Below are 15,771 nucleotides of genomic sequence, written 5' to 3' on the forward strand. Positions count from 1 at the left end.
ACTTTTTTTTTTTAAACAGAGTGGGGTAAGTATGTGGAATGAACTACTGGAGAAAGTGGTTGAAACAGGGACATTGACAACATTTAAAAGGCATTTGGACAGATACATGGACAGGGGAGGTTTAGAGGGATATGGGCCAAATGCAGGGAAATAGGGTTAGTTTAGATGGGCTTTTTGTTGGTGTGGACCAGTTCAGGGTAAAGAGCCTGTTTCCATGCCGTAGGGTCTGTGATTCTACAAAGAAGCTCACGGTGATCTGAGGAGACTAACTACTGAACGAAAGTCAAATTGTTTCTAATTGTTGAGACTTACCTTGCACTCTTCATCTAATAGGTCCAAAATACCGAGTTTGGCTTCAATTAGATTGATACAAGGCTGATTGTCATAGAAATCTATTAGTGTCCATGGGATCTGTTCCTTCATATACTCCTCTTGTTCCAACTTGAACACGTGCTGGAAAATAAATCTCATTAGTCATCATTTGCCTCGAAAATGCTGAACGTATTAAAATTCAACCCTCCATTTAAATGCCTGAAGAGAGAGCCACTTTCTACATCAAGTACAGGCTCCATGGGCAGCAAGGCTGCTTTGGGGAATTGCAATGAATTTTAAACCTGCAGATTTCTTGAAGAACATCTTAATTTACTGGATATTTACAACAAGGCTCTTCCAGTTTCCAACTCTTATTCCAAGCAATTTTTAAGATTCAGCCGAGATGGCAGAAATCAGAACGCATTCTCTTGGTGACACGCACCCATCATTATTTGTCCATGTACTACATCTAGTTTCAATTTTACATTTTCTCTTTCTGATCATGAGTAAAAACAGTAAGCTTCCTCAGGTCAGGAGGGTGATATATTCAATTCCACTGACACGAGTCAAGCCTGCTGTAGACCATGCCCAGTGAAGACTCCACAATTTTGCATAGAGTCACAGACCCTTCGGCCCAACCAGTCTATGCCGACCATGGTGCCCTCCCAGCTATTCTCAATCTCTCTAATCCTTTCCCAAATACTTGTTAAATCTTGCTGTTGCACCTGCCTTAACCACTTTCTCTGGCAGCTCATTTCATATACACGTCACCCTCTGCGTGAAGAAGTTGCCCCTCAGGTCCCTTTTAAATCTTTCCCCTCGCATCTTAAACCAATGCCCTCTAGTTTTCAATTCCCCTTCCCTGGGAAAAAGACTACATGCTTTCATCCTAATTATGCCCCTCATAATTTTATATGCCTCGATATGGTCAGTCCCCAAGTGCCTATCTTCCTAGGAATAAATTCCTAGCCTGGCCAACCTTTCCCTGTAACTCAGGCCCACTCGTGCTGGCAATATCCTCATAGATCTTCTTTCCAGCTTATCAATATCTTTCCTATAAGAGAGTGACCAAAAGTGTACACAATACTCCAAGCATTTGAGAAAGGTGCTAGAATTTTCACCTTTACAGACTCTTGCATCAATCTACAGTTTACTATGCAACCTGATGTAGGAATACATCGATTGGTCACAAATTCTACCCAAATTAGCATTTAATAAACTGTCAATGTGAGGGGGAAGAAATTAGTCAGGGCCCATTATAACAAACAGAGCGAGAGGGAATGGAGAGGCAAGATGCCTTCCCAAAGTTGGTCCTCATCGATATTTCTGAGGGGGCTGTCGGCACCTGTTGTCCCCCAAAAGCAACTCCAGCCAACAGGCTCCCAACAGCCAGTATGAGGGGGGTTCGGGGAGAGGAGGTTGGATGAGGCAATAGAATGGAGGTTACTTTCCAGAACTGTGGAGTGGGTCAGAGAACTCCTACTCCTCAGGAAGACATTTCTTACTTTTAAAATTAAACTCGTCTTTAGTTGGTGATCGTGGAAGTGATAAAGAATTCTGGGGCAAGACGAGACAAACGCCTGCCCCCTTCATCAGTGACATATCTTTTAGAGAGTTCCCTCAAAACCTATTGGACATATTACAAGGGCCTAACACCAGGATGATGTGTCTACCTGTATCATTACAACATGGCCTCCCAGACTGAGCAAAACCCGGTGCTGTTTGAACCCAGACTATACCATTTCCAAACTCCGCACTTTTGCCGGAATTTTACCGCTTCCCCCACCTGAGGCCAATGGAGAACGATGTTCTGTGAGCCTCGGGGCAGGTGTGCTGGTAAAGTTCTGGCATTCCAAAAGCTGGCGCACCACATAACAAATTCTAGTTCATGATCTAACGCATCTTAATCCAACCATTCCGAACACCGCACTTGCCCAGCGCTTGTTCAATTGTTTTTATATCCCCACACTGCTTTTACTGGTAACACTGGCAGCTTCTCAGACACACTAACAATTAAAAAGAAAGTCCCCAAATGCTTCAATAATGAGGAATTGCTAAATTGTATAATTCAAGCTGCAGCTAAAAGCAATAACATTTTTTCATGCAGAGAGCACAATAATATCCATTGAGTTTAAATGAGTTAGCGGGTGACTTTTCCTAACTTGGCTCAGTGTAGGGGTATGAGCTGCCGGAAAGCCCTCCCAACTTTGAAGTAAAAAAGAATACCTGGGACAATGACGACCCTGTTGCTCCGACAGAGACTGTAGCTAGAGACTAAAATAATTCATTGAATCTGATGATTGGCGCCCAGTGTTTTCAATCTACTCTACTCAGCGCAGGATAATGAAGAGGGAACCACCATAACAGCCTGCATTGGCCGTAAGTCAATGATGCCAAGGCTGATCGGAGAGCTGGTCCCACACAGTCACATGGAAACATAGCAAATTGGAGGAGGAGACCATTCAGCCCTTCAACCCTGCTCCACCATTCATTATGATCATGGCCGATTATCCAACTCAATAGTCTGATCCCACTCCCCCCCCCACAAAAAGTTATTCATCATCATTGCTGTTGCTTGAAAAGAAATCCCTGATCAAATCTTTTCAACTGGGGTCTAATTATTTAACACACAATACGATTTCCACTGACATCTCCTTTCCAAGGGCAGCACAGTGGTTAGCACTGCTGCCTCACAGTGCCAGGGACCTGGGTTTGATTCTGGCCTTCAGTGACTATCTGTGTCGCGTCTACACTTCCGCGCCGTGTCTGCGTTGGTTCCCTCCGGGTGCTCTGGTTTCCTTCCACACTCCAAATGTGCGCAGGTTAGGTGGATTGGTCATGTTAAATTGCTGCTTAGTGTCCCCGGATGTGTAGGTTAGGGGGATTAATGGGATAAACACGTGGTGTTACGGGGATAGGACCTGGGTAAGATGCTCTGTCAAAGGCTTGGTGCAGACTCAATGGGCAGAATGGCCTCCTTCTGCATTGTAGGGATGCTATGACTCTATGGAAGCCAGGCAACGGCAGTAGCTGCCTTCAGCACGTGTGGCACTGCTTTACCCCAGTCAGTCGAGCAGACTGCTTCTGTGACTATTGGGTTTCTTTGGGAATCTCCTCATGATCCAAATCACTCAAGCATCACAGGAGGAGAAATTAGTTGTGGGCGATTGCACAAAATGGAGTCAGCCAGGTATTATATTCCCTGACCAATGACCAATTCCACTGATGTCTACAGAACCTAACAGCTGTGTGACAGGCGGGCAATGAACTATCACCTGCTTATCTTACTGCACAGGAACCAACTGAGATTTTGAAACATTTTTTACTCCGTTCTTAAAGCCAATGCTCACAGTGGGCCAGACAAACCCAAATCCATTCTCTGCTTGCTCCAAAACACAAATTCAAAATCCAGTAGAATCCAATTCACAAGAGAGACAAACAGATCCAAGCTGACAAGATAAGGCATCGCACCCCATCTTGGGCTTGATCTCAGCCAATCTGCATAGAGACACAAGATAACTGATAGAGATGCACAAACTCACCCTTCACTTACCATGTTAAACTGCTGCTGCAATTTCTCATTGGCATAATTGATGCAAAACTGTTCAAAACTGTTTATTTCAAAAGTCTCAAACCTGCATAAAAGATTAAGAACACGAACTGCACTTAAAACACGACCAAAGCTTCTTCTCAAAATGAGACGAACAAATCGATTGCCGGAATCATGCACATTCTGCCCCTTGGTTGCTGGTCTCCCCTCTCTGGGTAATTAAGTCCGACAGTTCAGCTATTCGGGAAATTGCCACAAAATTTTCACGCTGGCCAGAACGAGATAGCTGTAAATTCTAACACTGATAGAAATGCACAATAGGTTCTTCACTGGCTGTGTTCTGCTTTTAATAAGTGGATTTGCTGTCACTGCAGATTTGACGGGCAAAATGAACTCCTACTGCACTGTAGGGATTCCGTGATACTTAAGTTGTAGGAAACTGGGTAGCACGATGGCACGGAAGGCAGCACAATAGTTGGTGCTGCTGCCTCACAGCACCAGGGACCCAGGTTCAATTCTGACTTTGGGTGACTGCCTGTATGGAGTTTGCACATTCTCCCCACATCTGCGTGGGTTTCCTCCAGGTGCTCCCGTTTCCTCCCACAATCCGAAGATGTGCGGCTTAGGTGAACTGGCCATGCCAAATTGACCCTAGTGTCAGGGAGATTAGGAGGGTAAAATATGTGGGGTTACGGGGATAGGGGCTGTGTGGGATTGTTGTCGGTGCAGACTCGATGGGCCAAATGGCCTCTTTCGGCACTGTAGACTCTATTGCAAACCGTTAAATCTGATCAGAGAGCACCGATACTGGATAAATGGCCTTATCCATGATATTTTGGGGACCCTATTCTCTAACGTGTAACTTAGCACAAGCTGCAGAATGGTGCAGTGGAAGAAGTTCACCATCGGTCCATACATGCACCCAATTCCCTGAAAGTGAAGGCAGAGCAGCCAACTCACCCGTATATATCCAGCACTCCGATGAATGAATGTTGCTTGACTGAAGCATGCAGAGCCTGGTTGACATGGTGAACAATCCAGTTGAAGAGGCTGGCGTAGATATGCTTCGCCAGGGCATCCCTGGCATTGATGGCCTGAAACTTGGGCATGGGTTTGATGTAGGTCTCGGAGCCAGTGACAATCTTTCTGTGGCAGAGCCAGTGGGCCATCTGCTCGTAGTCCACACCCAGCAACTCACAGAAGATGATCAGGTGCTCAGTGTTAGGCTGCCAGAGACAAGAAAGTCACATCCCCAATCAATCTGGATCACTCTCCGATCAGCTCACTTCTTGTTAAAAATCAGACAGGTGGTACACACACAAAACAGCATTGGTTTTAAATCCGTGTGTGATCTAATCATATCACAAGGAGCCTGAATGCATGTGATGCTTTATTCAGTTCCTCCAATTATATCACATTTGTACGCAATGAGCTCTTTTTTGTAAAATTACTTACTCCATCCTTAATGTTACAAAGTCAATGCTCAGAGTGGACCAGGCAAACCCCAATCCATTCCTTACCTACTCCAAAAACCAACTTCCAAATCCAATCGAATCCAATTCATGGTCCTCACAAAAAAGTCAAACAAGATTCAAGCCGGCAATCATAGAATAGAATCCCGACAGTGCAGAAGAGGCCATTCAGCCCATCGAGTCTGCACCGACCACAATCCCACCCAGGCCCTATTGCCATAACTCCATATATTTACCCTGCTAATCCCCTGATACTAGGGTCAATTTAACATAGCCAATCAACCTAACCTGCACAACTTTGGAGCGTGGGAGGAAACCGGAACACTCAGAGGAAACCCACACAGACATGAGGAGAACGTGCAAACCCCACACAGACAGTGACCCAAGGCCCAGAATTGAACCCAGATCACTGGCAGTGTGAGGCAGCAGTGCTACCCATTAGATAAGGCATTGCACCCCATCTTGGGCTTGATCCAAAGCTTCTGATTTTTTTTTGGTACTTCAGTATTTTTATTCCAACCAAAAAAACTCCATTCAAATTGAATCCAATTCACGGTCCCCACATGAGGGACAAACAAGATCCAAGCTGACAGGATGGGGCATTGCACCCCCCCAACCCGGGCTTGATCTCATGCTTCTTCTTAGCCAAAAGGCCAAGATTGTTTTGAAACATTGCATCAGATGAAGCCTTGGTTTAACCACGTTGATTCTTCACCGTACCCTAGCCAAGGCAAACCACCATCGCAGGGGCCAGCACACCCCCAGTGCAACTGACTTGTTTGTCACCTGCCCGATCATACTGTCACCTCTGCCAGGTAAGTACATCTGACGCCTGATCTTAGTCAAAAGGTCGAGTGGGAGAGAGCAACCCATCCATTGACTCTGTCTACATTTCCCACTGCCTTGGAAAAGCAGCCAGCGTAATTAAGGACCCCACCCACCCCGAACATTTCCTCTTCCACCTTTTTCCTTCAGAAAAATGGTACAAAAGTCTGAAGTCTCATACCAACCGACTGAAGAGCAGCTTCTTCCCTGCTGCCATTAGACTTTTGAATGGACCCACCTCGGACTAAGTTGACCTTTCTCTACACCCTAGCTATGAATGTAACACTACATTCTACACTGTCTCGTTTCCTTCTCTATGAGCAGTATGCTTTGTCTGTATGGCGCGCAAGAAACGATACTTTTCACTGTGCGTTAATACACGTGACAATAATAAATCAAAAGAATCATTGCTGCGATTGCTGAGTTAATCCACAAGCATTATTCGTTTTCCTGCCCTCATCCTTGGTGAGTGACTGGGTAGAAATACTTTGTTTCTGGAACTAGGCCGCCACAGTCTCTGAATACAATACACCACCTCTAATATCGGGCATGTTAGAAGTGCCCTCTGTTGGTTGATGTAGGGAAGGCACGATAATGAGTCTGTCTGTTGGAACTGAGCATTGACAGGAATCCTTAAGAAAACCACCACAGATAAGACAAATAGATTGACAATTTATATCTTTATGGGCACAGTTTTAGTGCCAATATTGCTTATCGCGGGGATGCTGGATGTTTCTGAGCTTTGGAACTGCCTATTGGAGTGTTTCATAGTATCGTAGAATAGAAATCCTACAGTGCAGAAGGAGGCCATTCGGCTCAGCTTCCTGTACATGAATGAAATGGAAGCAAAGACAAGCCATTTCACCAAGTATAGTCCAGGTCACCAGCAAATTGGGGATTCAGCAGATTTTTCTGCTCTTTTAAAGATAAAATCATCATTGGTGTCATTATGAGTTGAAATCCCACTCCTGACGTTTATATTTAGGGGTGGCACGACGGCGCAGCGGTTAGCACTGCTGCTCCACAGCACTGGGGACCCAGGTTCAATTCTGGCCTTGGATCACTGTCTGTGTGGAGTTTGCACATTCTCCCCATGTCTGTGTGGGTTTCCTCCCAAAATTCAAAAATGTGCAGGTTGGCCATGGTAAATTGTTCCTTAGCATTAGGGCGATGTCAGGGGGGATTAGTAAGATAAATGTGTGGGGTTATGGGGATAGGGCCTGGGTGGGATTGTCGCCGGTGCAGGCTCGATGGGCCGAATGGCCTCCTTCTGCACTGTAGGATTTCTATTCTACGATACTATGAAACACTCCAATAGGCAGAGCCAAAGCTCAGAAACATCCAGCATCCCTGCGAAAAGTAATATTGGCACTAAAACCAAGCCCATAAAGATATAAATTGTCAATCTATTTGTCTTATCCATGGTGGTTTTCTTAAGGATTCCTGTCAATGCTCAGTTCCAACAGCCTCATTATCATGCCTTCCCTACATCAACCAACAGAGGGCACTTCTAACATGCCCGATATTAGAGTTGGTGTATTGCATTCAGAGACTGTGGCGGCCTTGTCAATAAACCATCAGTGAAGCAGCCTGCAAATCAAATCTCCAGTTGAAGTTTTATTTCTGGGAGGATTACACCACCTTCTCAACGGCAATTAGGGATGGGCAATAAATGCTGGCCTCGCCAGCAATGCCCACATACCATTAAAGAGTGAATATATATTTTTAAAAAGCAATAAAACATATTGAAACTTTAGCACATAAATTGGAAATCTGCCTTTTGCAGTGTGTCACCTGACATTACTGCTTTGCATAAATGACCCGTTTATAAATCTTTACAGATCGTGAGTTGTGGTACAGACATAGGTTGATTGGCCATGATAAATTGCCCCTTAGTGTCAGGGGGAGTTAGGGCTGTGGGGTTACAGGGATGGGACCTGGGTGGGATTGTTGTAGGTGCGGGCTCGATGGGCCAAATGGCCTCCTTCTGCACTATAGGGACTCTATGACTATTCAACACTTATCTTTCGGGGTAACAGCTCGTCATTAGTTAAATCTCAGGGCGTGAGGTTGGATGAGTGAATGTCGATGCATATCTTTGTTATTTGTTTCAAAACATTTGATTAGACAAATTTGGGCCTGTACAAAAACAGGAACAAAATCCAGAACAGAAAGAGGCAGAAACAAATTAAGGCAATTTGATTAGCCTGCTCTATGCTGCCACTTAAAACAAATATTTTATCAAGTAAAGCAAAAGAAAGTTTATTTATTCATCACAAGTAAGGCTTACATTAACACTACAGTGAAGTGACTGTGAAAATCCCCTAGTCACCACACTCCTGCGCCAGTTTGGGTACACGGAGGGAGAATTCACCATGGCCAATTCACCTAACCAGCACACATTTCCATCTGAGAAATAACGGCACACAGTAAAATCTGAGGCATGTATATCATTTTAAATTTTGAAATATAATGACCGTAATTCGGTATAGGACGGCAAAAATGACCTTTTCTGCACTGTTTGCAATGGTTTAATCGAGATTTTTATGAATAAAGTATATTTTTGAAAAAAAAACCTGCATACCTTTGGACAGTGGGGAGAAACCAGAACACCCAGAGGCAACCCACGCAGACACGAGGAGAACGTGCAGACTCCACACAGACAGTGAGCCAAGCCAGGAATCAAACCAGGGTCCCTGGTACCATGAGGCAGCAATGCTAACCACTGTGCCACCATGCAGTCTGGCTTCTCTAAGGAAACTCGTTTTTATCATGAGCACTTTATTTAATACATATATCATTAACTTAAAGAAGACAAGCATCTAAGTATTTTGGGAACACATCCATTCTCAAAGTACTCGATAGAAGAAGGGTTTCTCAGGTGCACTGGCAGGAGGTTTTGACAACCACAGGACACAGGCAGCACAGTGGCACAGTGGTTAGCACTGCTGCCTCACAGCATCAGGGACCTGGGCTTGATTCCTGCTTGGGTCACTGTCAGTGTGGAGTTTGCACATTCTCCCCGTGTCTGCATGGGTTTCCTCTGGGTGCTCCGGTTTCTTCCCACAGTCCAAAGATGTGAAGGTTAGGTGGATTATCCATGCTAAATTGCTCCTTAGTATCAGGGGGACTAGCATGGGGTTACGGGGATAGGGCCTGGGTGGGACTGTGGTCAGTGCAGACTCGGAGGGCCAAATGGCCTCCTTCTGCAATGTAGGATTCTGTGATTTAATGTGATTGGCGGAAGAACCAGAGGGGAAATAAGATTTTCTTTTATTCTGGGGGTTATGGCTGGGGTGGCATAGTGGCACAGTGGCACAATGGCTGGCACTGCTGCCTCACACTGCCAAGGGCCCAGGTTTGATTCTGGCCTTGGGTGACTCTTGTGTGGAGTTTGTACATTTGTGTGGGGTTTTCTCCGGGCGTTCCGGTTTCCTGCCACAGTCCAAAGATGTGAAAGTTAGGTGGATTGGCCATGCTAAATGTGAGGGATTATGGGGATAGGGCAGGGGAGTGGGCCTAGGTAGAGTGCTCTTTCGGAAGGTTTGTGAAGACTTGATGAGCCGAATAGCCTCTTTCTGCATTGTAAAGGTTATACGGTATTCTATAGAATTCTACGGCATGGTCTTCACTGCCTGAAATGTTAACGGAAGGAGATTCATTATTATATTATACATATAATATAAAGGAATATTATATGTATTCCTTACAATACAGGAATATAAGTCCCATTACATGAACTGGATGTGGAGAGCAGTGTAATGCAGACATGGTTATAGCAATAGCAATCACTATACAGGCTGAGAATGGAACATCACACCTCAGATGAGACTGAACCAAGCCAGATAATTCTGATGTGAACACACATAAACAGGGTCACCTTAACACTTAGATCATCTAGTTATGACTTAGTTGACTGCACTATAATATGTTCCTTAATTTTTTTTGTTTTTTTTAATGCAATTATTTTTCTGCACATAATTTGAAATATTTAATTTTAAGGGATGAAGCCCTTAGGTGGTCATTAGTTGGTCAAAAGGGCCCCTCTAGACAGTGGGGCGGGGGGGACTGACACCTTCCTCCCTCCTATAACTCAATTCTGGTGGAGGTGGGAATATGGCACGGTTCTGATGTACCACCATTCCGCCTAATCAAATACCCTTCCCATCTCCAACTGAGAGGAGAAGAATCAGTGTTTGATGCAAAATGTCAGAGGCAATAATAAAGCGGCAGCCATTTCACTAAAATTGGCCAACAGGCAAAAAAGCCACCTCCATTTTCCAAACAAAATGTCAGCTTGCTTTAGATGGTTATGATCACCTCTTAGCCAGCTGTTCGTCCAAGCTCCACTTCAGGCCCTGAGTGCATGAAGATCTTAGGCAGAGGGAGTGCTGCACTGTCAAAGCTACATCATCATTCAGGATCTTCACCTTCTGAGCAGGTACATGTTGTGAAACTTATTGCACCATCCAAAGAAGCAGCAGTAAATCTCCCTAAAATCCAGGCTAACCTGCATCCTCAACTCGAGCCCAAGTATTTACCCAATGGCCATTGTGCGATTCTGCTATGTGTCAAATGGGTGGCCAAGTGCACCTTTAGTAACAATGTGTAGTAGGCAATATGATATCATTGACTCTTACAACACAAAAAGAGGTCATTTGGTCCATCATGTGTGTACCCTTTCCTTGGTAGAACTATCTAATTAGTCCCAAACTCCTATTTTGCCTAATCATGCATTTCCTCCCTCCCCTCATCCATCGCTTCACCCAACCTTGGTTGCGTTTTCAGCCATGCGTATCCCACACTTCATATCTTTCCATGAACCCCTTCACCAATCCACCACTTCTTTTAAGACCATCTTTCGGTCACCTCCTTTCATATTTTGATCATTGGTTTGGTGTCAATTATTTTAATCACACCTCTGAAATGCTCTGGAACAACTTTTCCATGCTGCAACAACAACTTGTACTGACATAGCACCTTTTATGTGGTAAAACGACCCAAGGCATGACACAGGAACATTGTCAAATAAAATTCTGACACCCAGCCACACTGGAAATGGAACAGAAGTTTAGCCAATGAGATGGGTTTTAAGAAGAGTTTAAGGAAGGTTGGAAAGGGGCAAAGAGTTTTAGGGAGGGATTTCTTGAGTTTAGGGCTTTGACAGACTAAGACCATCAATGATGGAGTGATTAAAGTCAGGGATATTCAAGAAGACAATTGGAGGAGCACAGATATTGCTGAGAGTTGTAGAGCTGGTGGGGATTGTGAGGATATACACACAAGACCAAGTTGTTGTTGTGACTGCTAAATAACTGAACATTGTCGAGTTAGCTGTAGAGTCATACAGCATAGAAAAGGCCCTTCGGCCCATCAAGTCTGCAGTGACAATAACTACCACTAACCCCATTTTCCTGCTCTTGTCCCATATCCTCAAATGTTACAATATTTCAAGTGCTCACCCAAATATCTTTTAACGGTTGTAAGGTTTCCGGCCTCCATTACTTTCCCAGGCAGTGCACTCCAGAATCCCACCACCCTCTGAGTGAAATTTCTTTCCTCAAATCCCTCAGAATCTCCTTGCCCTAAAACTAGCCCACTTGTGATTGAAGCCTCAAACAGGGGGAACAGTTGCCCCCTACTCACCCTGTCCATTCCCCTTTTTCTCTAAAGCAGTGAAGGCTTGGGGGGAGGTTTTACACGGGGGTTACACTGAACCTCCCCCAAGGCCTTCACTGCTTTAGAGAAAAAGCGTAGGTTAGAGGGATTAGTGGGTATAATGTGTAGGGTTATGGGGATAAGGCCTGGGTGGGATTGTGTTCGGTGCAGACTCGATGGGCCAAAGGGCCTCTTTCCGCACTGTAGGGTTCTATGAACCCAAGCCTACCCAGTCTCTCCTTACATCTCAAACGCTCCATCCCAGGTAACATCCTGGTGAATCTCCTCTGTTCCCCCTCGAGTGTTACCACATCCTTCCTACAGCAGACAGGGATTTGTCATCACTGTTCAATGGAGGATCATGTGATCCTTTTTGTTTGGCTTTGTCCTGGGACTTGACTAAGTGACTCAAACACCACTGAAGTAAGAAAACGTTCCCATATATCCCGCTGTCTACAATGGTGGGCAGATTTCGCGACCAAGTTGTCATTTTAAAAATTGAGTGTAGCACCCTCCTTCCTTCCGGAGTTCTCATCAATCCAGTGAGGTTGTGGTTGGACACTCCCTGGGTGGGGACACCTACTCATGCACCAGTTATGCCACAGGCATATTGGGAATGCTGTGTATGGAGCTTCAAGAGAGTGAGCTAATTGGATTTCGATATCAAACACAACATAAGCCTAACTTGTAACCTCTAAAGTCCAAAGTATTCTTTTATACCATATCTATATTTCAATATATAAACATTTGAGAGAGAGGATAAGCATTTTACCTAACCTGAGCAGACTTTCAAGCACTCACTATGTGATATTATTAGACTGATTAGTATTATTAAGTTTGAGGTCACATACCAACTGACTCAAGAACGGTTCCTTCCCTGCTGCCATCAGACTTTTGAATGGACCTACCTTGCGTTAAGTTGATCTTTCTCTACACCCTAGCTATGACTAATATTCTGCACGCTCTCCATTCCTTCTCTATGTACTCTCAGAACGGTATGTCTTGTCTGTATCGCACGCAAGAATATTTTTCACAGTATCCCAATACATGTGACAATAATAAATCAAATCAAATATTAACATTTTTCTTTCCATATTTAAATTTATCATAGATCAGAGGTTTTACTGCACTTTTATCAGGTAAGATTGAAGAGGTTCAGAATGTTTTCCCTAGAAAAGAGAGACAGGGGCTTGATAGAGATTTACATTATGAAGCTGCTCAAAGCAGCGAGGCTATTGTAGTTTCCAGGGAAGTATATGGAGATAAATATCAATTCCTGCTGAAGGATCATTATCCAAGTGAAGGATGTTCTTTGCTCTGCCTGAAACTTGCTGTTGTTCTGTGTGAAGAGCTGTTGTGGACAAGTGTTTCAGACAGACACACTCTCCGGTCCAAAGCAACACGCTGAGGGACAGCGCAATGGGGAACAGCCAGTATCTAAAACCCTCCTATCACTAATGCTGAGGGGCTGAAACCCCCGTGTAAAACCTCTCGGGTTGTAAGCGCCAGAGAATGTTTGACACTAAGTATAAATGTCCTCTGTAAATATAACCAAAAGTGGCAAGTATAGTGAAGAACCTCTGTACTGCACTTTATGTTTTGTCAAATATGGGCTGTTACGTACTATACCATAACAAACTTGAGAATCCCTACAATGCGGGGAGAGGCCATTCCGCCCACTGAACCTGCACCAACTTTCCAAAAGAGCAACCCATCCAAGCCCTTCCCTCTGCGCTATCCCCATAACCCTGTGCATTTACCATGACTAATCCACCTAACTAACATCTTTGGAACTAATTCAGCATGGCCAATCCACCGAACCTGTGCATCTTGGGAGTGTGGGAGAAAACTGGAGCACCCAGAGGAAACCCACGTAGACATGGGGAGAAGGTGTAAACCACACAGACAGTCACCCAAGGCTGGAATTGAACCCGGGTCCCTGGCGCTGCGAGGCAGCAGTGCTAACCACTGTGCCGGTATATTTCTGACAAAGTCTTTAGATTACGAATGACTGAATAGTGTAAACACAAAGAAAGTTTTCTTTTGTGGAGAGTCCAAAACTAGGAACTGTATGTGTAAGATAATTCAATCAATTCAAGAGAATTTAAGAGGAATTTACCAAGGGAGCGATTAGAAAGTGGGATGTGCTATCATGAGAAGTAATTGTGGTATACAGCATAGATATAGCAGCACAGTAGTTAGCACTGCTGCTTCACAGCTCCAGGTCCTGGGTTCGATTCCCGGCTCGGGTCACTGTCTGTGTGGAGTTTTCACATTTTCCCCGTGCCTGTAGAGTTTCCTCCGGGTGCTCCAGTTTCATCCCACAGTCTGAAAGAAGTGCCGGTTAGGTGCATTGGCCATGCTAAATTCTCCCTCAGTGTACCCGAACAGGCGCCAGAGTGTGGTGAAAAGGGAACTTTCTACAGCAACTTCATTGCAGTGTTAATGTAAACCTACATGCAACACATAAATAAACCTGAAAAAAAAGTCCGAGCTTGTGATTCCACCAAGAGGGAGTTGAACCAGAAGCTTGAATCACCAATCCCGACATTTATAAAATACAGGGAAGCATTATTAGAAAACTACAGCTATCAAGGTGAATGAAACCAGTGAACCATGTGTGGGAATTAGTTTGACCTGTGTAGAGGTAATAGCCGAATTTGTGTTCTGTGATTGTGAGAGAACATGTGGATTGAGGTCCTTATTTCCTTCTCTCTGAAGTGGGGTAGGGTTGTCACACAGCCCTTTTGCCACGTCCATCCAATTCTGATCACTACCATTCGTAGCAAAAAGGTTTTAAATTTAAACCTGAAACAAAGTCAGATTTGTTTGCATGAAACAAAAAAAACACTCGGGTGAACAGGTCGAGTGGAGAAGCACCCGTGTGGAAGTAAATGAACAAATCGACTGTCAGTGACTTCAAATTCACACCTTAATTGTTCAAAGGTTTTTGATACTTCTGTTAAGAGGGGCTGACCTAACCAGGTTAACTCCTTCTGGCCTTGCACACAAGCCCAGAAATGAAATCTTTTGTGATTGAAAGGCAGCTTTAGGGATGACAAGCCCAGTCCTGCAAGGATGGGATTTCACACCAATTTCATCATTGCTGTTGAATCGTTTCTGCTTCAATTCTGAGGTTAGTTGTGCAAATATCAGTTGAGCATCAATGAACGGCCCAACCAGTTGTAGGAGCAAGAGAAAAAAAATCAAAATACGACGGATGCTGGACTCTGAAACAAGAACAGAAAATGCTGGAAAATCTCAGCAGGTCTGACAATATCTGTGGAGAGAGGACAGAGCCAACATTTTGAGTCTAGATGACCCGTCACTGGAACTGAGAGCAAAGAGAATCAGCAGAGATTTATACTACGGGGGAAGAGCATGGAATGGGACAAAGGGAACTCAAATGAGGACACAGAAGGCTAGAAGGTGTTAGAAGTGTCCATTAAGTGTTCAGAATGTGTGAATGGCAGAACAGAGGTAGAGAGTGATAACTGACTGCCTAAGGAATGTGGTAGTTGCCCTGAAAGGGTGAAAGGGTTTGGGGGGGGGGGGGGGGGGAAATAATACAAAGATATTTTTCAGTGGATGTTAAGTGTAATGGTGGCACAATGATTAGCACTGCTGCCTCACGTGTCAGAGACTCGGGTTCAATTCCGGCCTTGTCTGAGCTGTATTTCTCCCCATATTTGCATGGGTTTCCTCTGGGTGCTCCAGTTTCCTCCCACAGTCCAAAGGTGTGCAGGTTAGGTTGATTGGCCGTGCTAAATTAATACTAATACCAGGGGGATTAGCAGGGTAAATACGTGGGGTTATGGGAATATGGCCCGGGTGGGATTGTGGTCAGTGCAGACTCAATGGGCCGAATGGCCTCCTTCTGCACTATAGGGATTCTACAATTCTATGAAAATGGGATTGCATTCATTATGATTTTGCTCTTTTCATTCCATGGTT

At 44.5% G+C, this 15,771-nt stretch overlaps 1 protein-coding gene across 5 annotated transcripts in view; it reads right to left on the minus strand.

The window, feature by feature from the left end:
* Positions 1-15,771, minus strand: part of myo5aa (myosin VAa) — a 204,534-nt gene that overhangs the window by 77,562 nt on the left and 111,201 nt on the right. For all 5 annotated transcript variants that reach the window (XM_080214230.1, XM_080214233.1, XM_080214232.1 and 2 more), the window contains 3 exons: positions 4,823-5,088; positions 3,866-3,947; positions 313-453 (listed from right to left, as the gene is read on the minus strand). In XM_080214230.1, the coding sequence (XP_080070356.1) occupies positions 313-453; positions 3,866-3,947; positions 4,823-5,088 (489 nt within the window). The remainder of the gene's footprint in view (positions 1-312; positions 454-3,865; positions 3,948-4,822; positions 5,089-15,771) is intronic.

This window comes from Carcharhinus amblyrhynchos, chromosome 28 (assembly GCF_965287045.1).
Source record: "Carcharhinus amblyrhynchos chromosome 28, sCarAmb.v2.hapA, whole genome shotgun sequence".
NCBI classification, from domain to species: Eukaryota; Metazoa; Chordata; class Chondrichthyes; order Carcharhiniformes; family Carcharhinidae; genus Carcharhinus; species Carcharhinus amblyrhynchos.